Here is a 27,000-nt window from a genome sequence, read left to right on the forward strand (position 1 = left end):
AAAATAAAAGGTTTACTATTAGTTCACAAGATGGATTATTGTGTCAATTGCAGTGTGAATTATTTGGTGATTGAAAATAGTGGCCGTGAGTTTCTTGGTAATTCTCTTTGTTTAACGTTTTCCAAGCTAGGGTAGATTCACTATTTGTACTTTCATAAGTGTCAACATTTGATTTGAGATTTAAACATTTACTAAACCTTAAAGTATATATTAATAAGTACTTTAAGCAAGTGGTCATGATTCTCTAAGTGTTCCACATTAGCTAAGTACTCAAAAACTGTGTTAAGGAACTGTCAGGTATATACAGGTATAACAAGTGACCATTATTTCTAATACACACATAACTTCAAAAATTCATTGTTCTTTTACGTTTTGAACCTTCGACTACTTCATAAAATACTAGATGATTATTGCAGAAAGTACTTGGCGTGGTACGTACCTCTTCAAGCCACATAACAGGAAAGATCATGTCTGGGAATTTGTTGATATTGTTGATCGGAATATTCGGTGCTCGGTCCACTTTTATGTTCAGTTGTACCCTTACGAAGCCTTCTAAAGGAACTCCAATTTTCTGAAACAAATAAGAAAAATATGTTACTTTCGTTAATTTGTTATATAATTTATTAATATTATTGAAAATGAACGGCCAGTTTCTTCATCAAAAGTAACAGCCAAAGTAAAAATGACATTAAAATTTTGCGAGCAAATTGCTAAACAAACTGGTCGTTTGAGTATTTTTATTATTATGTAAGTAAAGACATTTTGCCAACTATACGATTTTTTATGTTTTAGGGTAGGTTCTTTTGGTGTTTCTAACGTTTATGGTTCCCAAGATATGTATTTGTGGTGCTACGTTTAAAATTTTTTCCCTACAAATTGTTTCTGGATTTGAAACAGTTTGTAGGGAAAAAATTTGGGTGCAAAGGTGATTTCCAGGGGTTTTAGGTATCCGGAAATCATGGTTTTAGGGTTTCAGTTTCATAGGATCTGTCAGTTCTTGGGTTCTAAAATATGTAGAGTTCAAGGGTTTTATAATAGTTCTTTAGTTTTAAGGTGGGGTGTTTTGGGGTAACTGAAGTTTCATTTTCTTACCTGTTGTATCATGAAGTACGTTTCATGCTTCTTTTTATCGGGTTTCAGGCCTTTGAAGGGGACCAGCAATTCTGGATCGCCGTCGTAGAAATGTGGGAATGACAAGTAGACAGGTGCGTCTAAAAATAAAAACAAATATTTAGTCAGTTTCACTGTCTTCTTCTTATCGTATGGTTAGCGGTCAACCTAGTGTCAAAGTTACACTAAAGATGATTTATTTAGGAATACCCAATAGCAAGCTTAGCTAACAAAAGCCGCACGGATCAATCTCTGAGCTTAAGCTACGCTCGCCGAGGTTGTTTTATGAATGGGTGACTGTGTTAGACATATCGAGTTCTGCTGTGTTTCGAAAGGCACGTTAAATTGTGGGTCCCGGCTGTCATTATCAAAAATCTTTGACAGTCGTTAGCAGTCAGAAGCTTGACAGTCTGACAACCAGTCTTACCGAAGGGTATCGTGTTATAACCCAGGTAATTGGGTTCTGGAGGTCTGGTAGGTAGTTGCTCTATGTAAAATACTAGTATTCAGCTGCATCCGGTGAGACTGTTAGCTGACTGTTACATAGTTGGAAGAAAGGCGAGGCTGATACCCTGTAGCATTTAACCCGACTTGGGAATCAAACCCAGAACCTCAACAATCGTATACACTACCGTCCAGAGCTAGTTTTTTAGAATTTCGCCTTTTAGAATATAATGTTCACTTACTGTATTGACAAGGGCTGATGTTCTGCAACCCCTTGGGGGGGCACTTTTCTCCAGGATAGTAACATTTATTATCAGGATTGATATCAGCACTCTCGAAGGTCGAAGTAGGTGGAGTGTAGAGACCAGCTTGGATGCCTGAGGAGTAAAGAAGATGGGTTAGAAAGAGATGCAAGATGTTGCTGTTGCATTCTTCAAGCAGATTATGAAAGGATAGTTTCTACATTTATCGTATGGTTAGTGGTCAACCTTGTGTCAAAGTTGTTCAAGCCCGAAAGCCCTTTGACATGGCCTAACGACTGTTATCTTAATCGCAACAATCGGGACCGACTTTATACGTGCTTTCCGAAGCACGGCTACGCTCAAATTAAGTACCACTATGCGGTCACCCATCTAAGAAATGTCCGCGCCAAGGTTGCTTACTTGAATATAAATGGCTTTTCCAGAAAATAAAGTTTTTTTTTTCAGTTACCTTCATGATCTGTTTTTCCACTCTGGGTACATGCAGCATGGAAATTAAATATCAGTTCAATACTTTAGGCACATAAGAAGAACTCTACATTTAATTACAGTACTTTAACTAAATGACATGAAATCTGTCCATATTATATATAAAAGCGTATTGGACAGACAGATTTTCTCAATTCTATTAACTTACTAGTCTTATCGAAGGGTATCGTGTTATAACCTAGTTAACTGGGTTGTGGAGGTCAGATAGGCAGTCGCTCCATGTAAAATACTGGTATTCAGCTGCATCCAGTGAGACTGGAAGCCGACTCCAACATAGTTGGAAGAAAGGCTTGACTGATAATGATAATTATTAATCTGTATTATCTTACCATCTTTATATACATCCTTGCGGTACTGCAAAGGTAGGATTCTGCACAGATCTTTGTCATACACATGAACAATGTCGGACTTGGTCAGCGAGCGAGGGGGAAAGAACGACCCTTCAGATGCACTGGAAAGAAAGAGATAGACGATATTAATAACACTTCAATACATAAGCTGACTAACCCCCGGTTTCTGAGTACATTTAGCGGTAGTTTATCTATTCAATAGCGTTAAAACGCATACAAAAAACGGTATTGAATAGATAAACCACCGCTAAATGTACCTCAAAAATCGGGAGTAAGTCACTTTTTTATAGAGTAGTATAGTTTAAAAAATCCTTTTTAGCCTACAACGATCCCACGGTTTTCTGAACCCAATTTTTAGCCTATGATTGTCCCACTGCTGGGCAAGGGTTTCCTCTCAAAAAAGGGGAAGTTTAGGCCTTGAGTCCATAACGCTGGTCAAAAGCGGTTAAGAGTCTTTACATGCCCTCAAGAAATAAAATAAAAGTCGTGTGCTCTTGTAACTGCACGTTTGGTGCAGGTAACGTGGTCACCTCGCAATAAAGCACCCGGGACAAATATTATATCCTTCGGTAAGACTGGTTGTCAGACTTTCAAACTTCTGACTACTGTTAAAGAGCGCTAGAGATCTTTGAATATTAACGTGCCTTCCAGAACACGGAGGAACTCGGAATGTAAAATACGGTACCCATCCACAGAAACCATAGAAAAATTTACATAAATCTCCTCCAAATCGGGCTTACCGTTCAGGAGAAGGTGAGTGACAAACGCACGTACAGAAAAAACTTATTAAGTAAGGACAGTTGCTACGTGGGACTTAACCTTTTATGAAAAGGTGTCATAATTATATAGATATAAGCAGCAGATTACTCGGAACGCATTAACGTAATTGCAAACTTTGTTTGTATGTTTGTTAAACACATAAGACGGACGTGTGTACAAATATGAAGGCTTTATATAAAGACTTGCATACTTTTATATACGATTACATAATATCGTCGGGGGATTTTTTTACCGAGTATAAAACAAGAAGTCAAATTAGCTACTCTTTATGATATGTTAAGAAGAAATTTTACTAAATAAATACACCATAGTGACGTCACAGTTGCGTAATTTTGTTGGGATCAAATGAGTGCCTAAAATGTGCATCAAAAATGCTCATATTATATGCAAACTTAGTGGTTACAGGTTACGCTTAGTGGTTGCAGGTTCGAACCCGAGGCAACACACCAATGACTTTTCGTAGTTAAGTGTGTATTAATAATAATTATCACTTGTTCCAACGGTGAAAGAAAACATCGTGATAGAACCTTGCAAGCCTGAGAGTTCTTTAAAACAGTTCTTGAAGGTATGCAAAGTCCTCAACCCGCACTTGGTCAGCGTGGAAGACTCAAGGCCTAATCCCTCCCTCATTACGGGAGGAGACTCACGCCCAGCAGTGGGACATTAATGGGTTAAATTTATTTTATGGCATAATGTGTCATCGTCTTCCGATACAATATGACTAATTTCTTTATATCTGTCGGTAATATTTCACACGTTTTTATGTTTTTCCTTAAACCTTACAAATCACTGCATTTCATGGAAATGTCGTTGTTCTGTCAACAATGTCATTTTGTCAATAAATGACAGTTAATATTGACAGTGTGAATCAACGGGTATTTTCGCTGAAGAGAGTGTGCTGTGTCGGTACGTATCACGTATCTCAGTTGACAACTAGTATACGTCTAATTGATGGCCACTATTCAGTAACCCAAAGCCAGTTGCGCTCTCCAGTTGGTAAACGATCTTTGGGTTAAGCAACCCTTGGCACGGTTATTCCATAGTAATCAAGTTTTGCCGCGTCTAAAGTATAAAGTTAGGGTTATAAACTTGGCTCTACTATGAGATCTGGGGGCCTATCACGTATTTCAGTTGATAATTATTTGAAAGCCACTATGCTGTACATTGCTTTCTCTCTTAGATACTAGTGATTAACAGGTTACGTCAAACCAGCAATGTACTCAATAGTAACTATCAATTTGACGTACACTAGTTGTCAAATGAGATACGTGATAAGCCCACTGATTATATGGCTCTGTTTGATAACAATTTAACATGTTTCTTTGGTGGGATATATATTTATTTCCACACATTCGGGTACAATGGTGTGATGTAATAAAAAAATGCCTATATCCGCATATGGCTAGCATGTTGGAATGCTAGTTTGGGAATGATATACGTATAATGAGGATACGTATATCATTCCCAAAAGTGAAACTGTAAGAACAGGTATGAATGCAAATTAAGCAAAATAAGTTTGTAGAGATCGCACTAAGAGGTATTCTTTAATTTCTGCTTACATGGGAACAAGGCGTGATTTTATGTATGTATGTAAACGTTTTTTTATGTAATACAGCAATAAATGCTACAAATAGCAATAAAATGCAGTTAATTGCAGCCTCTTTATGTCCGCTAATTGAATAGCATAATAGCACTAAACAAATACTATACTGTTGAACAAGGAAAATGTACGAAAGAAATACAATTTTATATTCACATTCAGACATAATTGTATGGCTTCATACAATTTATTATACACCACGTTTATTCACGTAAAAATATAACGAAAACCTATAATTTTATTCATAACTAGCTGACCCGCGCAACTTCGCTTGCGTCACATTAGAGAGAATGGGTCACAATCCCTGTTTTTGTGACATTTTTCGTTGGTACTACGCTCTTAATAGCCGTAACGTGATGTTATATAGCCTAAACCTTCCTCAATAAATGGGCTATCTAACAGTAAAATAATTTTTACATTGGACCAGTAGTTCCTGAGATAAGCGCGTTCAAACAAACAAACTCTTCAGCTTTATAATATTAGTATAGATCATTTTCTTTCTTTCTTTCTAACTTACCGTATATCATTGCAAGGCTTATCTTTCCAGTGTGGAAGGTGGTCCAGTCCGTTGATTCGGTCCATGTACCCGAACCGGTCCATGTGTGTCTGTCCTGTGTACATCGTTGATACTTCGTCTAGGGTGCCGTTTCTCTGGAAATAACGCACAATATTATATAAGAGATACTCGAAACTGTAGAAGTTTATGTAATAGGGTGTATTTCACTGACTTTACTATAGAGCCACTGGGAAATTCTTGATAGAAAAACCTAAGGAATCTTTGGCTCGACCGGGGATTCAAACCTGAGGGTTATGAGACAGAAGTATATACTATCGACCGCGGCACAGAAGCAGTCAATATAACATTATATTAAGCTATTATATATTACATATCCGAAGATAAGCATTGTATGAAATATACCCACCTTTCGGCATTAACGCACACAAATAATTGTTCCGTGTGGGAATCGAACCCACGACCTCCCGGCGCAATAGTAGCGACGACGTGGCGACCTAAACCACTGGGCCACGGAGGCAGTCGAGCTGAACCGATTTTAACAAAATCTTGCATACAGCTGTGTAATAAAAAACACCTACCCCCAAAGGGCAAAAAGGGGATAAAATGGCCGTTTTGCTATTCTAATTGAAATTAAAACAATTCTGCGATTCTGCGACCTTTAAAATAAGGGTAGGTTTAAGGTCTACTTACAGCTAATAGAAGGCCCATCTGGCTGTTAGGTCTTTTTCCTTTAGGGTAGAAGTAATGAGCCAGCGTCACTAGGGGGTCGTTGTATCTGCAAATAAAATAATATAGTTAATTCGCTAGTTTTACGAAACAAATTCTATGCAACTAATTAACTAGATTATTTCATTAGATAGAATTATTGATGAAGAAGGTTTATTACAAGACAAATCAGCTTCTCTTTATGAAATGTCAAAAATACATTTTATTATAGGAATACGAAATAGTGGCGTCACAGCTTCGTATTTTCGTTGGTATCAAAATATGAGTGCCTAAAAATGTTTCAGTCTGTAGTATTTACAATTTTAGCACTATTTACCAGCAAAATTACATAGCCTGGGCATTTTATATGAACCTTTTACGAAAACAGGTTCAATAATTGTTCGTTAACCCACTCAACTACTCCATTTGCCGAGAAACTTGATTCTAAACATAGTACAAAATTCAAGAACCTAATAATCTTGAATTTACACAACCGTTTTTACGGTAGACTTAGAAGACTACGGTCTACTCACGAAAAGACCATTTATTTCCAACCCACATATTAAATCAATAGCAACTTTGAAAAGTGTCCGTTTTTAGTATTAATAGACTGAAAAGACCATGGTCTACTCACCCAAAGACCAATTCTTCTGCAGTTATGTGTACAAATGGTTTGGCTCGGTCTCGATACATGATCGAAAGACCTGACACTAGCAGATTGAACAGCACAGCACCCATGTTCGGTGAAAACGAGGTTACAGTCTGAAAAAAATAAATAGGATTACATTCCATAACATCATGAAACAAGTTTTTAAAATTGACGGCCTGAAAAATTTACTGCCTCCGTGGCGCAGTGGTAAAAGGTCGCCACGCCGCTACTATTGCATGGTGAAGTCGTGGGTTCGATTCCCACAATTTTGTGCGATCGCACAAATAGTTGTTTCGGGTCTGGTTGTACTTTGTGCCCGTTGTTTGTACGTTTGTAAAAGTCCCCGCGACACAAGAGCAATTCTTAGTGAGGGAGTTGTCAAAAAAGAAAACTCTCTTTTTGATATTAACAATGTTAGTACCATGTTATAGGGAAAGCCTATAGCACTATATCAGACTCGAACCGGGTCATGAACCCGAGACCTCAGCAGTCGTAAAAAGACGTCAACTAGTCACCCAGACCACAAAAGAAGTTGACGACTCCATAGCGCAGTGGTTAAAGTGATCGCCACTTCACTATCATCGCGTCGGAAGGTCGTGGATTCGATTCTGTGCCCAACAGTGGGACTCAAACAGGCTGAATTCACTAGCATTGCGTCAGGAGGTCGTGTGTTCGATTCTTTGCCCAGCAGTGGGACACTCAATCAGGATGAAAAAAAGCTTAATAAATATTTAGATATAAATATACTTACAAGTAAAGGAATATTCGGCACGACTAACTTCTGACTCTTGTCTACAGACAGCTCGGGAACAAATCTTAATATCTTGTTGTGTTGATAGGTAACCGTGTCGTTGTCATGAAACTTTATGTTCACTTTCTCCATATCTTCTCTGTGAAAAGAAGAAGATTATCATACGTACATACAAATATAAATAATTATTTTTTTAAATATTTTTTTGTTTAATGATTTTTGACTTTTACGAACATACAAACGACGGACACAAAGCACAACCGGACCCGAAACAATAATTTGTGGATCGCACAAATAATTGCTCCGTGTGGGAATTGAACCCACGACCTCCCGCCGCAGCGGTATCGGCGTGGCGACCTAAACCATTGCGCCACGGAGGCAGTCATATAACGCCTTTTAGTATATTATTAGTATTTGTTGTTACAGTGGCAACAGAAATACACCATCTATGAAAATTTAAACTGTCTAACATTTACAGTTGTTTGTTTGTCGTATGGTTAGTGGTCAACCTAGTGTCAAAGTTGTTCAAGCCGCCCGAGAGGCCTTTGACGTGGCTTAACGACTGTTATCTTAGTAGACAACAACCGGGACCGACTTTTTACGTGCCCCCTGAAGCACGGAGACGCCCAGTTCAAATACCACTATGCGGTCACCCATCTATGGAATGACCGCGCCAATGGTTGCTTAACCCACAGATCGTTTACCGACCGGTGAGCGCAACTGGCTATTTACAGTTACAGCCTGGAATGGTCATAAGATAGACTTAGTCTTAGTAGTGCCGTTTTTACGCTTTGGATGCGGACCCCTCCGAACTTGCGGTTTTAGCTTTGAGTTGGAAGAAAATTAGTCAGATTATATAAATTAGAAAAGACCAATAGTACTTCGCTCGAACCGATTCGAACCCAGGACTAGCAGTCGGATACACTACCCAACGAGCCACAGAGACAGTTTTCAACTAAAATTAGGCCAAAAACCAGATGGCCAAGCGGTTTACGAAAAACCAGAAATATATAAAATATAATAACATAATATTGAGTGAACATCCGTATTGCACAACTTAAACTGATCAAGAAAAATAAAAATTGATAAAAAGTCCCCAAAAACATTTTTATCACTATATAGTATAAAGCGAAGTCGCTTCCCGCGTCTGTCTCAATGTCTGTATGTATGTATGCTTACATCTTTAAAACTGCGCAACGGATTTTGATACGGTTTTCTTTAATATTAGGTCGAGGAAAAAGTCTTTTCGCATTATAGTATGTATGAACTTGTAAATCTAAATCTCTTTGGCTTCAAGAATCACAAATGAGTACACGGTTAGGTTTATTTCAGTGAGCTCGTGAGGTACCCAAATATCGAGCTTTTTTGTGTTGAGAAAGGATTTTATTACAAGTTCATACATACTATAATGCGAAAAGACTTTTTCCCCGACCTAAGAGATAGGGTGATTCAAGAGGAATGTTTATGTGTAAAAATTGTAAAGGTTTTTTTGGTAAAATAACCAAAAATACCGGGTAAATCCGGGGCGGGCCGCTAGTTTTATATAAATCTCAAAAATACAGGTTATCTCACGTTGTTCGACACGTGTATTGAAACAATTATCAGAGAATTTCAAACAAATTATTAAAACTAGATTTTTGCATATTATCTAGATAAAAAATAGAAATAATCTTTTCTACCGTTATTAAAGCAAAATGTTTGATCGTCATAACACAGTAATTTTTACTATAATTTTAACCCATTACTGTCCCACTGCTGGGCAAGGATCTCCTCTCGTGAGAGAGAAAGGTTGACCTTGAGTCCACCACGCTGTCTAAGTGCTGGTTGGGGACTTTGCATACCTTCAAGAACTGTTCTAAATATCAGTATATTTTTTTCCGGGGAATGTTTTCACGCGGACGATGCCGCGGGCGGAAACTAGTATCATATAAGCTGGATATATTATTAAATAAATATCATTGGACAACTCACACACTGTCATTTGATTCCAAACTAAGCAGAGCTTGTACTATGGTAACCAAATAACCGATAAACATACTTATATACTTCTAAATACATACTTATATAAATACATTAACAACCTCAGAACAAATACTCGTGCTCATTACACAAAGATTTGTCCCGGGTGGGATTCGAGCCCACCACACGCGGCGCTACGGTTATAGCGTAACCACTTTAACCACTGCGTCAAACGTGCAGTTAAGTTAGTTATTTAGCAACAAATATATACCAAGAACATCGTATACCTGTAAAATGAATTTAAAATGGTTGACAATTGACGGAAATGTATATATTCAGTCATTAAACATTATTATTTGTTTTGCAACTACAATCGCTATAATGATTGCAGCGAAATAATAAAAAATCTCATTAAAACAATATTACTATGTAATTGAAAACAATGCATGTATATTTATCTATACTTTTAACGACATAATATTAGTTTTTGAACATGTCTTTGTCTATATGAAATAACTAGCTTTCGTCCGCGACTTCGTCCGCGTGAAAAAGTTTCCCGTAGAGTAAAGTATCATATATGTGAATCTGGGTAAATTTCAGTTCAATTAGTCGAAAATATAAAAAGGTTTATACAAACATTCATCCCCTATTTTATCCCGCTGGGGGTAGAATTGATCAAAATCTTTTCTTAGCAGATGCCTACGTCATAACATCTACCTGCATGCCCAATTTCAGCCCGATCCGTCCAGTGGTTTTGGCTGTGCGTTGATAGATCACTATGTCAGTGACCCCCGGTTTCTGAGTACATTTAGCGGTAGTTTATCTATTCAGTAGCGTTTAAACTTATACAAAAAAAAAACGCTATTGAATAGATAAACTACCGCTTAATGTACTCAGACACTTAACCGGGGGTTAGTCAGTTACCTTTGAGTTATATATAATAGTTATTAGAAAAGACACATAACTTAATGAACTCGAATGCTTCCATCTACAGCTATGAAAAATATTGTCATTTTCTTGCAAAAATACGACAAAAATGTATCCCAAAATTAATTGAAATTCATCATGGTTACGCAGATTTTATCTCAACTTTGAGGTCAAATAAAACATTATTATTATAATTTAACGTTCTCCGGTTATTACAGAAATGCAAAATAATGAGATGACGTATGAAAAACTGTGGTTTATAACCAGTCATCGGTCGGGAAACGGACAAAGCAACCTTTAGCGCTGACATTTTATGGATGGGTGGCTGCTTGAACTGAGCGTCTCCGTGCTTTGAAGAACAAGTTGATTGTTTTCAATTATGATGACTGATGCAAAGCAATGTCAAAGGCTTTTAAGTTGTTTAATCAATTTTATAAAATTCAAGCCACGTCAGAGGCCTTCGGGCGGTTTAAACAACTTTTGCACTAGGTTGACCCCAAGCCATACGATAAGGAGACAATAAATTTTCACGTTAAGATTGTCCCAACCGATATTCAGCTTCGACAATCAGTTTCCTGAAACCAGCGACCGGAGCAGAACTTTGTTCATTGTACACTCCCTTTAACATCACTTTTATAGCCTAGCGAGACGCAAGACCAACGGCCCTACATGCTCTCCCTGGCATGGACGTCTCCGACCTAATTTTTTCTTATTCCAGTGACAGAATTACTCAGGAATGCCTTAGCCAGGATCCGGAGACCTCTGCGCATCAGTTGTATACCTATCGACCACGTCATTAAGTTTGACACTAACCGTCGTAAATTCATAAACACACTTTAAACCTATTTTAGTTAAACAGCTACTATAGTATGTTTTCTCTTTCTTTCAGGGTTAACTTCTAACCATACAATAATATAATAGTTAATGTAATCTCCACTAATCCTTACTACTTTCCCGTTGCAATAATAACGTGGCCACTTTCATGGTCCTGCCCTCCACCGTGACTCGATATCAATTAGGACTCATTTTAATTGCAATTTAATTTTAGGCAATAAAGTTTGAATAACTCATATTTTTTGCCGTAATGGCCACTATTTAATATCTAAGTAGGTATGACATGACCTGGGTGTCTTTGACCCTGGATTTGACCTTCACAAAGGTCAAGGTCACAAGGTCACAAAAGTTTATTTTAAATTTTTGACTCGACACACGTCGCCGCATCGGTCCTGCGCCTGACCTCTCACTGGTCGTGTGTACCGTCCTACTGGACTATGAGAGTGAAGGAATAGAGAGTATACCTGTGTATTGTGCACACACTTGGACACTATAAACAAAGTCCTGCACAGTTGGCTGGTTTCAGTGAAACTGGCCGCCGTAGCCGAATATAGGTTAGGAGGACATTATTATCAAGGACTTAAAATCATTGGTAATTTCCCGCCCGCTCTCGGCATTTGGGTAAAACATTTCCTGCCTTTAAGGCTGAATTTTATCATTCTAATTACTATTATTTGTTTATTTACTAATTCCGGGTTTAAAACTAGACCAATTTATGACCTAGACTGCCTAGAATATTTATATTATATAAATAAAATGTTTTTTAGAGAAATTAAAAAAAATGTATAGAAGTGACAATTTTAAAGTAACTTTTGTACCTATGAGATAAGCGAAAAAAGATCTTTACCGATTAAAACATATTTTTCAATATTAGTCCGGAATGTAGTAACGTGCCCGGTATATGGCGATAGGCTCGCCCCCTATTACATGGGTCTAACATTGTTAATGACGAAACGTGGGTGTATTTTATACACCTTTGCAAACACCTTCGGCTATAAAAGGCGTGATATTATGCTTATAATATGTGAGTAACTAACATAAAATTAATTTACGCGTATAAGTTTTTTAATAGAATGAAGTCACTAAAAGTTTTAAGATTTTTTTTGCTTGCCTTGCTACACATATTCGTTTTTTTTCAGTTTTCAGTAATTTTATACTCTTTGCCAAATTTTGACCTAATGCATCGCAAATAATATGTAGTCTGGTTTTAAAAAATGTTAATTACATTATGACTTGTTTTTTTAAATGTCAGCGAGGCTGGTTTTATTATATAATAATTATTATTGCATTGAATACATCCTGCAGTTGAAATTCAGGGTCGCATTAAATACATTAATAAAATCACGCATTTTTTTCATTGAAAGGCAAAGACTAAAGAACGTCACTTCGTACGATCCTTACAAACTTCCCTTGCCTCATTCACATACATACATGTTGTCATACAGGACCTTCTTATTCAGGAATCTTACATGGAATTCTATTCTACCTAGTCTTTTTAAAGAATGAACGGGTCCTCTCCCGGTATATAATAAAAAAACTGTCCCACTGCTGGGCATGGCTGCCCCAGAAATGCACTGAGTCTACCACAGAGGCAGTGGCCAAAAGCAAGTCCTCTAAGAACTGTTTAAACAATTCTCAGGCATGCAAGGTTGCATCACGATGTTTTCCTTCACCGTTAGAACAAGTAATAATTATTTCTAATACACACATAACTTTGAAAAGTCATTTATGTGCTTTCTTTTGGACCCCATACGTGCGTTTCCAGCAATATGTCATTGTTAAAAATCAACAAAATATTTATTTTGCGGCCCCACATTTTGACTGCAGTGCCTTGCTTTGAAAAATATATAATATATTTTATTTTTAGTAGTTTTATTTTCGTTTTGTTTCTCTATAGGAGGTCTATTTTAGTGTCTGTATATTATTAACGTTAATTCGTTGCCATAGCAACAGATTACGAAAATTTAGAATCTAGATTGGAATAATTAATTCACTGGACGGATCGGGCTGAAATTTAACATGCAGTTAGATGTTATGATGTAGACATCCTCTAAGAAAGGATTTTGATCAATTCTACCCCCAAGGGGATGAAAATTCTGTCCACCACGCAGACGAACTAGCGGGCTAAGGCAAGGTTTCATTTCAAAGTTTAAACAAACAGACAAAATCATTTAAATATATTTTGATTTTTACTGCACCAATTAAACTGGTTTCCTAAATATCTGAAATTAAAATCCAGTATTCCATTTTATTAGTTACTAGCTGATCCGCGCAACTTCGCTTGCGTCACATAAGAGAGAATGGGTCAAAATTCTCCCCATTTTTGTAACATTTTTTACGGGTACTCTGCTCCTATTGGTCGTAGCGTGATGATATATGTGCCTATAACCTTCCTCGATAAATGGACTATCTAACAATGAAAGAAATTTTTTTTTCAAATCGGACTCGTAGTTCCTGAGATTAGCGCCTTCAAACAAACAAACAAACAAACAAACTCTTCAGCTTTATTATATTAGTATAGATTAAAATCCAGTATTCCATTTTATTAGTTATTTGTTTTTAAGTCAATAAATAAGAAATATACGACGCTAATTATGTGTCATCTATACTAATACTACTAATGTTATATAATCAAAAACTAACGTTTTTGTCTGTTTGTTACTCACATCGAAAACTGCGATATCATGAAATTTAATATTTAGTTTTGTACCATCAAAAACAACGGGTAAAAAGTAAATAGTAGGAATATTACCGGATTTTCTATTACTATGGAAATCGCAAAATGTTGTAAGATGTATGTATGTATGTATGTATGTATGTATGTATGTATGTATGTATGTATTGTATGTATGCCAAATCATAGGTTTTCTATTCGAAGGTAAACCAGAATTAGGGCGTTTATTAAATTTCCATTTAAAAATGATATCAGCGCCCCTAGCGTATTTAGAAAGAACTAGTTTTTTAACGCAATTTTTTTACAACCTTGATAAATGGGCTATCTAACTATCTAACACTGAAATAATTTTTCAAATCGGACCAGTAGTTCCTGAGATTAGCGCGTTCAAACAAACAAACAAGCTCTTCAGCTTTAAAATATTAGTAAAGATTAGTATTGTACGTTTCCTGTAGTATTAATTTAGGGGTTTTTAAGATTCATACATAACATCACGCCATACTATATGGTGTAGGCAGAGGTGTACGAAATACACTCACATATCGCCGTTAATAATGTTAGTCTCATGTAATAGGGGGTGAATCTCATGCCATATACCGGGCACGTTATCATCAGCCTAGCCTTTCTTTCAACTATGTTGGAGTCGGCTTCCAGTCTCACTGCTGCAGCTGAATACCAGTATTTTACATGGAGCGACTGCCTATCTGACCTCCACAACCCAGTTACCTGGGTTATAACACGATACTCTTCGGTAAGACTATATACCGGGCACGTTGCGAAAATAAAACTATTGCACAATTCTAAAAATACACAGTAATATAAGATGAGCTATTAAAGAATAATTCTAGCATGCTAATTGACTTAGAAAGGTCAGAAAAGTTTTTTTTAGTAAAAATAATGTTCAAATGTTTTATGTGTTTCATTAAAAGTCCATTATTTTACAGACAGGTAGGGGTTAAAGATCATATAGCACAAAATGTAATACACTTAAATAATAGTTATGTATTAAAATATTTATCTGGATGTATTTATTTTCTCTTTTTAATGAGATAACTGTCGCACTAAGCTCTTGTGTCGCGGGGACTTTAAAAAACATACAAACAACGGACACAAATTACAACCAGACATGAAACAATTATTTGTCTGTGGATCGCATAAATAATTTTTCCGTGTGGGAATCGAACCCACAACCTCCCGCCGCAATGGTAGCGGCGTGGCGACCTTAACCACTGTGCCACGGAGGCGGTCAAGCTAGACCGATTTTAATTTACATTAAGACGTGTAATTAAAAAAATCTACCCTCAAGGGGCAAACAGGAGATGAAAGCCTACCCGTTCGGCTAGTCTTATCGAAATTAATCCAACACTTTACCCTTGAACACGATACATACATACTAAACATACTTTCGTATATAATACTAGCTTTTACCAGCGACTTCGTTCGCCACCTGAATTTTCCCATAGGAATGCGTCATTTTCCCGGGGTAAAAAGTAGCCTATGTCCTTTTTCGGGTATCAAAATATCTCCATACCAAATTTCATGCAAATTGGTTCAGTAGTTTAGGCGCGATTGTGTAACAGACAGACAGAGTTACTTTCGCATTTATAATATTAGTATGGATCAGTATATATGATAGTCTTCATTTCAGGTTTTCCCCACACTCATCTTACTTTATGTCTAAACAATCTAGGCGGAAACCACAAGATTATAATAATGTGTCTATTCAGTAGTTTTTCCTATAATTCGATAAAAAGTTACTGACGGTTTGAAAGACAGGGTTATAAGATTACACGTGGATCTTTTCATGTTAAAATGATATGGCACGTGGAGTGTTTCAGGTGTGAAAGTAAGAAAGATAGCTTGAAGGCGTTAGTATAATTCATTCCTTAATAATAAATTAGTAACGCAATTCTCTACGGTTTATACTGTCGGGTATCGAGAGTTTGACATTTAAAATTTGCTGCTAAAATAGTTCTTACGACGCCCGGTAGAGACAGAATTTCGTGTAAATTTTTCAATAGCTAGCCGTTGGTCGGTAGTCGATAGTAGTAGCGGATCGAACTACAGTTCTTACATAAATTTAACCCATTAATCTCCCACTGCTGGGCAAGGGTCTCCCTCCGTAATGAGGAAAGAAACCCTTTGACTGAAACTAAAACCAAAGACTTTCGAATTTATCTGTGTGAAATAATTATCACTGGTTCCAACTGTGAAGGAAAATATCGTAATGCAACATTGCCTGAGAGTTCTTTAGAACAGTTCTTGAAGGTATGCAAAGTCCTCAACCCGCACTTGGCCAGCGTGGTGGACTCAAGACCTAACCCCTCCATCATTACGGGAGGAGATATTTGCTCAGCAGTAGGACATAATTGGTCAAAGGAGAATGCTCAAAATGTATTCGAAAAAAACCCAGGCCGTACACAAACGGTGTGTAACTCAGAATTTTAGTGTTACTGAGTGATTCAATTCCAGATATTCGCCTCTATCAAATTCGATGGCTAAATACTATTTTTTGCTATTATCTACTATTTAAAAGGTGAATTTAAAAAATAAATATTTTTCAAACATTCATCACAATGATTGAAAGAAAGAGATGGCGAGGTGAGTTGGACTCTCATGCTAAAGATTGGCACCAAATAGCTTTAGACAGAGATAGATGGAAAGAGGGAAGAGAGGCCTTTGCCCTGCAGTGGGACAATATGGGCTGATAATAATAATAATAATCACAATGATTATTTTTTGAATAATATAACTGTATAAGTAAATATCTAATACTAATAAATAATTAATTTTAATGGAACTGTGATTTTTAAAAAATAATTTACAATAAAATAATTATATTCTATCACTACATAGTACATAGAAGGTGCCAGCAGCATTTCTTCCCGTGCATACTGCAATAGTCAGTAGAGGGATGGAAGGGTTTGGTGCTTCATAGGCTATAGGCTAGCAATCTACCACCATGACAACACTTTTCTACCTTATAATAGCCCTCCAATTGTCTGCCAAACCGCATTAGACCAGTGTGGTGGACTAAGGCCTGATCCCCCTCTTTCTTAAGAGGGGAGGCTCGTGCCCCTCGGTGGGGACATATATGACCTGGTGATGATGACTCATTTTTCAAAAATATATTTTTTAATATTTTTAATTTGTAACTCAGTTACATACCTATATTAAAAATGTGTGACTCAAAAAAGATTAAACATTTATATAGGTAACTTATTTAAAAAATATAAAAATATATTGAAAACCCCTACTGAAAAGTTATAGCAAAATAGTATGTTCAGCCATCGAATTTGATAGAGGTAAACATTGGGAATTCAATTACACAGTATAACTATTTTTTTGAGTAACATAACTTTTGTGTACAGCCTGGGTTTTTTTTGAGCATTCTCCTTTATAATAATAAAATAAGATAGACAAGAGGTATCGATAGAAAAATACATTTCTTTCTATACCTTTAGGTACAACTTACGTGATGTTATAATGTTTGTTCAAATGCAATGACGCACTTAAGCTCTTTAACCTTTCAAAACTCTACAGGTTATAGGAAGTCATAGACAAACAAAAAAACAAAGAACCATAGACAAAAACATAAAAACTTTATAGTTTTAAACGTAATTGGGAAAAACAACATTCCCATTGTGGTCTATGGTAAAAAATCCTATTCATTTTGATATCATTATGTCTTACAAAAACATATTTTGTAAATAATTTTCTATTATGCAAACAGAATGAAGGTTTTTTTTAACAAGAATTTAATAGTCGTTCGGGGAAAATGGTTTGTTTTTGTGTGAAAAGATTTTTTTAGGATTATTTGTAGGAAGTGTTTGTTAGTGATATTCCTATACTACCTTTAGCCTCCGGTTTCGTTCGCGAGAAAAGATTTCCTGGGGTAATAAGTTTCCTGAGTCGGATACATTCGGTTTGGCATGAATCGGTCTAGCCGGGCGGCGAAACCGAATATAAACCTGATCGGCTCAAGATGAACAAGTTAGTGAGTCGAGTCGGTTTTATTGTTCGATAAATATGCCAAACCGAATAATGTGTGTAGCTAGTCTTATGTTATGTATATATAGGGTTGCCATCTCCAAAATTTGGAAAACCGGACGAGACGCGTGAACATCTCGGATTTTAGAGTACGAAACCCATGTCAACAAGAAGAGCAACCGCGACGGGAGGAGTGGGGGAACGGTGAATATACTTGGTTCGTCGGTTGATCGTGGTGTGCAATTTTTTTTAGTTAATAATTTTTTAAAACCCGGTCTACAAATGAAACTTTCCCCGGACGCTCCCCGGATGCCCTCTAAACTAGGACTAATCCGGGGAAACCCGGACGGATGGCGACCCTTATACATATGTATATATGTATGTATTAATTCTACATACCTATATACAAATGGCCCGACTTCCACCAGCTTGGGTTTCTCCCCGTTCTCCAGGAAACCTTGAGGGTTGGTCACGTTGAAGATGTAGACCTTCGTGAGTCTGATGACCCCAGGCTTGTGCCAGTAGCTGTAGCTTAGTGATCCGTTCCACAGTTTCAGTTCCTGTAAACACAAAAAAAAAACTATTACCCTCTTATTCATAAACACATTATAAACCTATTTTAGTTAAAAGAATACTATAATATGTTTTCTCTTTTTCATTTCGCTAAGGAGTGAAAGGAACAAAACACTTTATCAGCCTTTCATAACTTCATATATTTTTATGAATTAGAGGGTTAGACTATACTTAACCCGTTTCAAAAGTGCGAACTACGTCATAATCAAGATAATCATACGAATGTGACAATGTGTAGTGAGCGAGAAACTCCGATATAATAACATGACTTAGTTCGCATGTTTGAAATGACCCGAGTATAGTACCGTGATATTTTATCACTATCGACTATCGACAGCTAACAAAAAAACAACCGTCTTATCTGATAAGCGCCCCTAGCGAGCACCGTAGGAACTATTTTTTCAGTAAATAAATGGTAACGCCAGGAGGGGACGCCCTGGAAAGATAGATCATATCAGCCGAATACTAGTATTTTACATGAAACGACTGCCCATCGGACCTCCACAACCCAGTTACCTGGGTTATAACACGATACTCAGTAAGACTGGTTGTCAAACTTTCAAGCTTCCGACTACTGGTAACGACTGTCAAATATCTTTGAAAATTACAGCTGGGAGCCATAATTTAACGTGCCTTCTGAAACTCAGAGTAACTCGGAATGTAAAACATGGTCACCCATGCACGGAAAAACCTCAGCAAGCGTTGCTTGACCTGTGACATCAATTTACGCGGCTGTTTGTAGATGAATTATGGTAACTAATACAATCAGACCATAAATAACTATCAATAGGTCAAGATGTATTTTTAAACCAAACCCGGAATCTTCCGTGCATAATATAACCATTTCCTGACTGCAACTGATTAAAATATGAATAAATAAGACTTCTATTTTCAGTCATTTTTTTCAGCCTTCTGAATATTTTTCGAAATAAAAAGTATGTCAAGTTACTCTTGAATAATGTAGCTATCTATTGGTGAAAGAATTTTGAAAATCGGTTCAGTAGTTTCTGAGATTGCATCGTACGAAATAGACTAGTTTATTATTAGTGTGCTATTTATACAAATTAGTGCTTAAACATTTTCTAGACTTAAAATAGTTCCTGTTATACTGCTTTTATTAAGAAAATAATAAAGTAGGAATAGTTTTTAAATATCACATGGTTAATTCATTAAAATAGATAAAATCAGACAAAAAGATGGTTATATAAGATGTAAGTCCTTATTATTTTAAACATACATGCTTATAAAAGGTTCCGTACAAGCGAATAAGTTTTAATTAACCCTAATTAAGTAGTTGACTATCAGTCAAATCAGCTACTCTTTATGAAATGTCAAAAACACATTTTAGTATACAAATACGGTGTAGTGACGTCACAGTTTCGTATTTTCGTTGGTATCAAATGAGTGTCTAATAAAATGTTTTAGTCTATAAAAATTACAATTTCAACGTTATTTACGAAAAAAACTAACATAGTCTGAGCATTTTAGATTAACCTTTTACGAGTACAAGTTAAAATTATTTTCGTTAACCCACTCAACTACCCAATTATGAAAAGTATAATAATATATTAAATTTACTTTGCGGACGTAAATGGAAACGCTGGGAGGCGAAATCCTAGAAAGACATACACAGATCATATCGGTGATGTCTTGTAAAAGGTCAGGTGCTATTCGTAACCGTCGGTCCTGTATGACAACATGTACATATGTATGTGAATAAAGCAGTAGCTCAATTCTCTACTACTATCGACTACCGACAACCGACCTGTCATCGAGAAATGTTGTATGAAAATCTGATCAGCGCCTCTGACGGGCGTCGTAGTAACTATTTTGGCAGTATATTATTATATAAGTCGATAGCTAGCCGGTTGTCGGTAGTCGATAGTGGTAGAGAATCGAGGTACAGGAGAAGTTTGTAAGGATGGCGTTTTTGGTTTCTGCCTTCCCCTATTTGAAACAGGCGTGATTTTATGTCTGTATGTATATATGTTTGTATGTTATGTACTTACTCTAAATATGATATAGTCCAGCCAGGGCACGAAAGACAGTATGATTCCAAGTACCACAGTACATATACTGAACATAATCACTGCCAAACGACCTGAAACAAACATACAAATTACATTAATATATTATTATTTACTTTCAGAGGAGCTCGTGGCTTAGTTAACAACAGCCGCGCGGATCTATCTCGGAGGTTAAGTTACGCTTGTCAAGGTTGTTCTGCAGATGGGTGACCATCTAATATATATCAAGTTCCTTTGTGTTTCGGAAGGCACGTTAAATTGTGGGTTCCGGCTGTCATTTTCAAAGATCTTTGGCAGTCGTTAACAGTAGACAGAAGCTTGAAAGTCTGACAACCAGTGTTACTGAGGGTATTGTCACCCAGGTGGGTTGTGGAGGTCAGATAGGCAGTCGCTCCATGTAAAATACTGTTATTCAGAATACTGTATGTACATATGTATGTATATAAGATTTTAGATTTATAAATACGAAATATGTGTTTCAAAATCTTTTTACACGAACAAAGTCGCGAGCGGAAGCTAAGTAATTATCATAAAAGCACGTATTTTTCCATACACAGCCTGTACAATATTCTAGGAAGTGCTTAGTGCTCTTTAACCTAAAATAATAGCTATATAATTGCCTCACTTGTTTACAAAGACCTGTTTCAGGTCAAACCAATTTGACCCCTATACTAAGAAATGGCTTTTATTTATTCACTTAATTACGTCACAATAAGAATCTAGATTCTCATCCCCGCGAGCTCAATAGTAACAACAACCTCTAACCTAAACTCTGAGGTTAAGCTACGGTGGCCGGGGTTGTTCTGTGGATGGGTGACCGTATTTTGCATTTCGAGTTCCTCTGTGTGTCGCAAGGCCGGTCGATTATCGTGTTATATCCCAGGTAACTGGGTTGTGGAAGTCCGATAGGTAGTCGCTCCATATAAAATATCAAACTCAGGTGAGACTGGAAGCCGACCCCAACATAGTTGGAAGAAAGGCTAAGTTACTTTTTACCTTAGGGAATATTTTCACGTCGCTCCATGTAAAATACTGAATTAGCTGCATCCGGGGAGACTGGAAGCCGACTTCAACATAGTTGAAAGAAAGGCTAAGCTACTTTTTACCCTAGAGAATCTTTTCACGTGAACGAAATCAGGGCCAGAAGTTAGTCGATCATAAAGAATGAAGTATGTGTAGATGCGATAGCGTTGAAATAAACGTGATTGTTAAGTACAGTGCTACGAGCAATTAGTTAAATTGTTAGGATATAGGTAATTCACCTGGGTTTGTGGTCTAAGTTATACACTTAAGCGTTAGCGTGAGAGGAAGCGATTTTAGAATCAGCTCTGAGGGTCATAAACTTAAGCGTGTGAGGAAGCGATTTTTTGCATGAAAAACGAGAATTTTGTAATATCTAATATTTTAAATTCTCGCGTCACAGTTTCGTTACCATACTCCTCCGAAACGGCTTGACTGATTCTCATGAAATTTTGTGAGTATATTGAGTAGGTCTGAGAATCGGCCAACATCTATTTTTCATGCCATTAAGTGACACTTTTTTTTTTAATTTTTATGGCAAAACAACGTTTGCCGGGTCAGCTAGTTTTACGTGTAAATCCATTTATTTTTGGCTTGTTTCTGCTCGCAATTACGTTAGCGTGAAAAGTTTTCTTGCGGTTAAAGTAATTTTAAACGTTAGTAACTATTTATAACAAAATTCACGAAATCGTCTAAATCGTATTAGCGTTATTGAGTTTCAAACGGCTATTTAAATATCCAAACTTTTTGCATTTACAATATTAGTTTAAATAAACCCGTCAATATCTATTCAGTAGTTTGCGTGAAATAGTAATTTACATACATATTCAAAGCAGTAATAATTCATGAAAGTACTTATCCTCTTCCTAGTACGATATATTCGACATTTATAATAAATTGAACCAATTATTGTCCCACTGCTGGGCAAGGGTCTCCTCGCGTAATGAGGGAGGGGTTAGGTTAGGTTGTCTATATGTATCATGTATCTATCGTATGGTTAGTGGTCAACCTAGTGTCATACTTATTCAAGCCCGAAGGCCTTTGACATGGCTTAACGACTGTTATCTTAATTGACAATAATCAAGACCGACTTTTTACGTGCCCTCCGAAGCACGGAGATGCTCAGTTCTAATACCACTATGCGGTCACCTATCTATAGAATGACCGTGCCAACGGTCGCTTAACCCACAGATCGTTTACCGACTGGTGAGCACAACTAGCTATGAGCGCCTGTAGAGCTAGTTAAAATGTATTATTATGTATATCGATAAATAAAAACGCTACGCGAAAGTGTAATAAATTAAAAATAGCTATAAGCTTATAACTTAAACACAATCGTATTATAATTCGCTACTTCCTTAATTCAATGCATCCGTTTCTACAAATCATGCTACGTACTAATAAAATAAAAGTCTCTCTTTAAACTGAGTTTAACCTTCGGTTTATTAGCTGGAGGTTAAATGCGGGTAAATAAAAATTTCAACCGGGTTCCAAAGGGTTCTTAGAAGGATAGTTTGAACCCGAGGCAATAGAACAACGATTTTTTCAAGGAGTATTGGAGCTAAAGATACCCATCTTTCTTGGGGGAAGAAAGACTGGGTTATGTGGTGTAACCACTAAAAAACCACCCCGCGAAAACCAACCATTTAATGCGTGGTTGAAGAGGAACGCTGGGACCTAAAAAACACACCAGTACACACTTGGACACTATAGTCATAGTCCTGCACAGTGAAAAAAAATCAGTGAAATTCGCCTCCGTAGTCCGGTTTCAGACATTTCTGAAGAAGAATTTTGCCCAGCAGTGGGACAGTGCAGATTAAATGTTATAAATAAATAAATAAATATTTTGAGACAATTCACACACGGTCATTTGATTCCAAACTAAGCAGAGCTTGTACTATGGTAACCAAATAACTGATAAACATACTTATATACTTCTAAATACATATTTATATAGATACATTAACATCCAGGCTCAGAACAAATACTCGTGTTCATCACACAGAGATTTGTCCCGGGTGGGATTCGATATGAAAGTTCCCTAACCCCTCTCTCATTACATCCCTTGCCCAGCAGTGGGATAATAACAGATTAAATGTTATTGTCATTTAGTTTCATATTCAAGGTAGTTACAGTTCCGTCATAGCGTGACTTAATTGCGTGCAGAACATAATGACATGTTTATCTCACGTGCGTCTTGACACGTTTTATAACTAGCTATTATATACTTAATATATACTTAAGGTTAAGAGGTCTGTTATAATTTTTTTAACCATTAGTATCCCAGTGGCGCCGCTGAAAATGATTAAAAGAACATTTTGCCCATTAATGTCCCACTGCTGGGCAAGGGTCTCCTCCCGTTATGAGGGAGGGGCTAGGCCTTGAGTCCACCACGCTGGCCAAATGCGGGTTGGGGACTGAAAATGATATTTCTGAAATTTTCTGTTAAATAAATTTCGGAGTTCACAAGTGGTCTATTCCTATGGGAAAAGGTGTGATTTTATGTATGTACTGTCCTACTACTGAAAAAGGCTGAGCCTAAATAGTTATTTGGCAGGTCGATCGATTATCTCAAATAAATAAATAAATATCGTGGGACAACTCACACACGGTAATTTGATTCCAAACTAAGCTGAGCTTGTACTACGGTAACCAAATAACTGATAAACGTACTTATATACTTATAATACATACTTATATAGACAAATTAACAACCAGACTCAGAACAAATACTCGTGCTCATCACACAAAGATATGTCCCGGGTGGGATTCGAACCCACTACACGTGGCGCTACAGTTGTTGCGGCGAGGTGACCACATAAACCACTGCGCCAAACGTGCAGTTAAAAGACAAACTTAAAAAAATATCACTAGTATAATACAACCGGCCCGGGAATTGAACCCAAGACTTAGATCGTTAAGACCATAGCGACACTATAATTATTATTCATATAGATATAAATAAAGATTCCATGTGATTATTACCTACATTGTAGTAAGAATTTATTGTAAAAACCATAATGGCATAATTTATAAAATTAATTAACATAAAACCACAACACGTGATGATTCTCATGTTTTTTACTATGGCTGGGAATAGGTATTCCCATAATGGGAATAGGTATTTCCACAGTGGGAACAGATATTTCCAAAGTGGGAATAGGTACTTCCATAGTGGGAATAGACTATAAGGGTCACGTGTGCCAATTGGGAACGTTTGTATCCTTTCAAGAACTGTTTAGTTATAATGAAAAGACAAGCCAATATTGGAATATTCAGCAATAGCCAGTTTATTTGAAACAAACTAATAATGCAGTACTTTGTTTATAGTGTCCAAGTGTGTGTACAATACACAGGTACACTCTCTATTCCTTTACTCTTATAGTCCGGTGGGATGGCAGGCTCGACCATAGATAGGTCCGGCGCAAGACTGAAGACTTCACGTGCTCTCTGAGGTCTACAACTTTAACTTCCTAACTCCGAAATCCGCGAGATATTTTTTTCAGAAAATCTAAAACATTACGTTTTGACCCAACCTGGGATTTGAACCTATACCTTCGCATATACTATCAATGGTGCTGCAGAGGTAGTCAGTTACTATATTGTCCTTCTATTATAACAAGTTCCGATATAAGGTTACCCATCTGTATCCTGACCTTGACGGCATAGCTTTACCTTACCGTAATCTCATCGTTTTATCTTTAATTATTTAATGCAAATGTGACTATAAACAGTTCAGAGTGACTGTATTGATAATTTATTTCAATACTTATCGATGCATAATAAAATCTATTATAACAAAAGTATGTGTCTTTGTTTGAGGAGTGTTATCTCGGAAACTACTGAACCGATTTAAAATATTCTTTTATTATTTTTTGCTATGATTTTGACTTCCCTGTGGTAAGAAGTGTATCTGACTGCTGATCATGGGGTTCAATTTCTGGGTCGGACAAAAGGACCATAACTTATATAATTTATGTATGAATCTAAATATCTGCCGGGCACTTACTTATTGTTATTATTTATTTATTTATTTATTATTCAGGTATTTTGGTACATACATACATTTACACATATTCCTACTAAACCATTATTATAATATATTGTTATTGCCTTTGTAGTAAAATAAATATGCCGTATTTAGCGGTAGGTAGCTGTTGCCGATCCCCGGTCTCCTTATCTTCGAAACGGCGGGACCGATTTTGATAGAACTTTGATTGACTGAAAGCTGATGTTAAAGAAAGTAGTTTATGTACTTATGAACAAGCTTAAAATTTGACGATAAAACAGAGTGGTCAGGAGTTTCTTGCCAGCTCTTCTCATTGGCCCTACCTTCCGAACTGGCGGTAAATTCACTCTCTGTATCATTGACTATCATAAGTGTCAGTATTTGCCCTAAATTAATAATTGATTTTGATTGTGATTTTTAAGCCAGTAAGTTTGTATTAATTAACTTAATTATATTTACATTTCGGTAAATTTACAAACTCAACTCAACTCACTTTTTGCCCCAGGATTCGAACCCCTCACATGGCTAACGCCGTGTAGATCACGTTTATAATCACACGTGCAATACTAACAAAACACGCGGGTCAACACGTGTCAATTATGTAAATACAATGATTCTAGTTTTTGATAATACCTAAATTGCCTACGATTATACATTCATATGTCATAAAGTTGTCTCTTTCTTGATTAAGAGTGCCGATTCGATACCCAGTTTACAGGTATTGGTTGAACATAACTTTTAAACTCTCGCGTTGCATGTTTAATGTATAACAGAATACGGGAATTAACGCGAACACGCATTTTACCTTAAAATGCTTAACGTTTCGGCGCAGGTTGCACTCGCCGTGGTCACAGGCTGCAGTCAGCCTGCAACCACGGCGAGTGCATTAATTCCCGTATTCTATAATACATTGGTTGAACAGTTCTTGAAGGTATGCAAGTCCCCAACCCGCAGTTGGCCAGCGTGGTGGACTCAAGGACTCAAGGTCGGGTTGAGAGGAGACTTGCTCAGTCGTGGGACTCACCGGTCGGTAAACGATCTGTGGGTTAAGCAACATTTGGGGCGGTCATTCCATAGATGGGTGACCGCTTAGTGGTATTTAAACTGGGCGTCTCCGTGCTTCGGAGGGCACGCAAAATGTCGGTCCCGGTTGTTGTCAATTAAGGTAACAGTCGTTAAGCCACGTCAAATTTCAGGCGACTTGAACAACTTTGACACTAGGTTGAACACTAACTATGCGACAGACAGACATACGGGTTAAATTTATGATATTTTTTTTATTATTATAATAAGTTTTTACAAATATTGATAACATTTAAAGCGGGAAAACCA

General features: G+C 36.9%; 1 protein-coding gene across 1 annotated transcript in view; it reads right to left on the reverse strand.

Moving 5' to 3' along the window:
• dsb (scavenger receptor class B member debris buster) overlaps positions 1-27,000 on the reverse strand; it is a 113,411-nt gene that overhangs the window by 5,191 nt on the left and 81,220 nt on the right. Inside the window, exons 3-12 of the mRNA XM_076132512.1 lie at positions 20,622-20,713; positions 18,439-18,599; positions 7,656-7,794; positions 6,890-7,017; positions 6,241-6,325; positions 5,551-5,684; positions 2,633-2,754; positions 1,797-1,931; positions 1,093-1,211; positions 440-571 (exon numbers count right to left, since the gene is read on the reverse strand). Of these exons, the coding sequence (XP_075988627.1) occupies positions 440-571; positions 1,093-1,211; positions 1,797-1,931; positions 2,633-2,754; positions 5,551-5,684; positions 6,241-6,325; positions 6,890-7,017; positions 7,656-7,794; positions 18,439-18,599; positions 20,622-20,713 (1,247 nt within the window). The remainder of the gene's footprint in view (positions 1-439; positions 572-1,092; positions 1,212-1,796; positions 1,932-2,632; positions 2,755-5,550; positions 5,685-6,240; positions 6,326-6,889; positions 7,018-7,655; positions 7,795-18,438; positions 18,600-20,621; positions 20,714-27,000) is intronic.

This window comes from Anticarsia gemmatalis, chromosome 28 (assembly GCF_050436995.1).
Source record: "Anticarsia gemmatalis isolate Benzon Research Colony breed Stoneville strain chromosome 28, ilAntGemm2 primary, whole genome shotgun sequence".
Classification (NCBI taxonomy): domain Eukaryota; kingdom Metazoa; phylum Arthropoda; class Insecta; order Lepidoptera; family Erebidae; genus Anticarsia; species Anticarsia gemmatalis.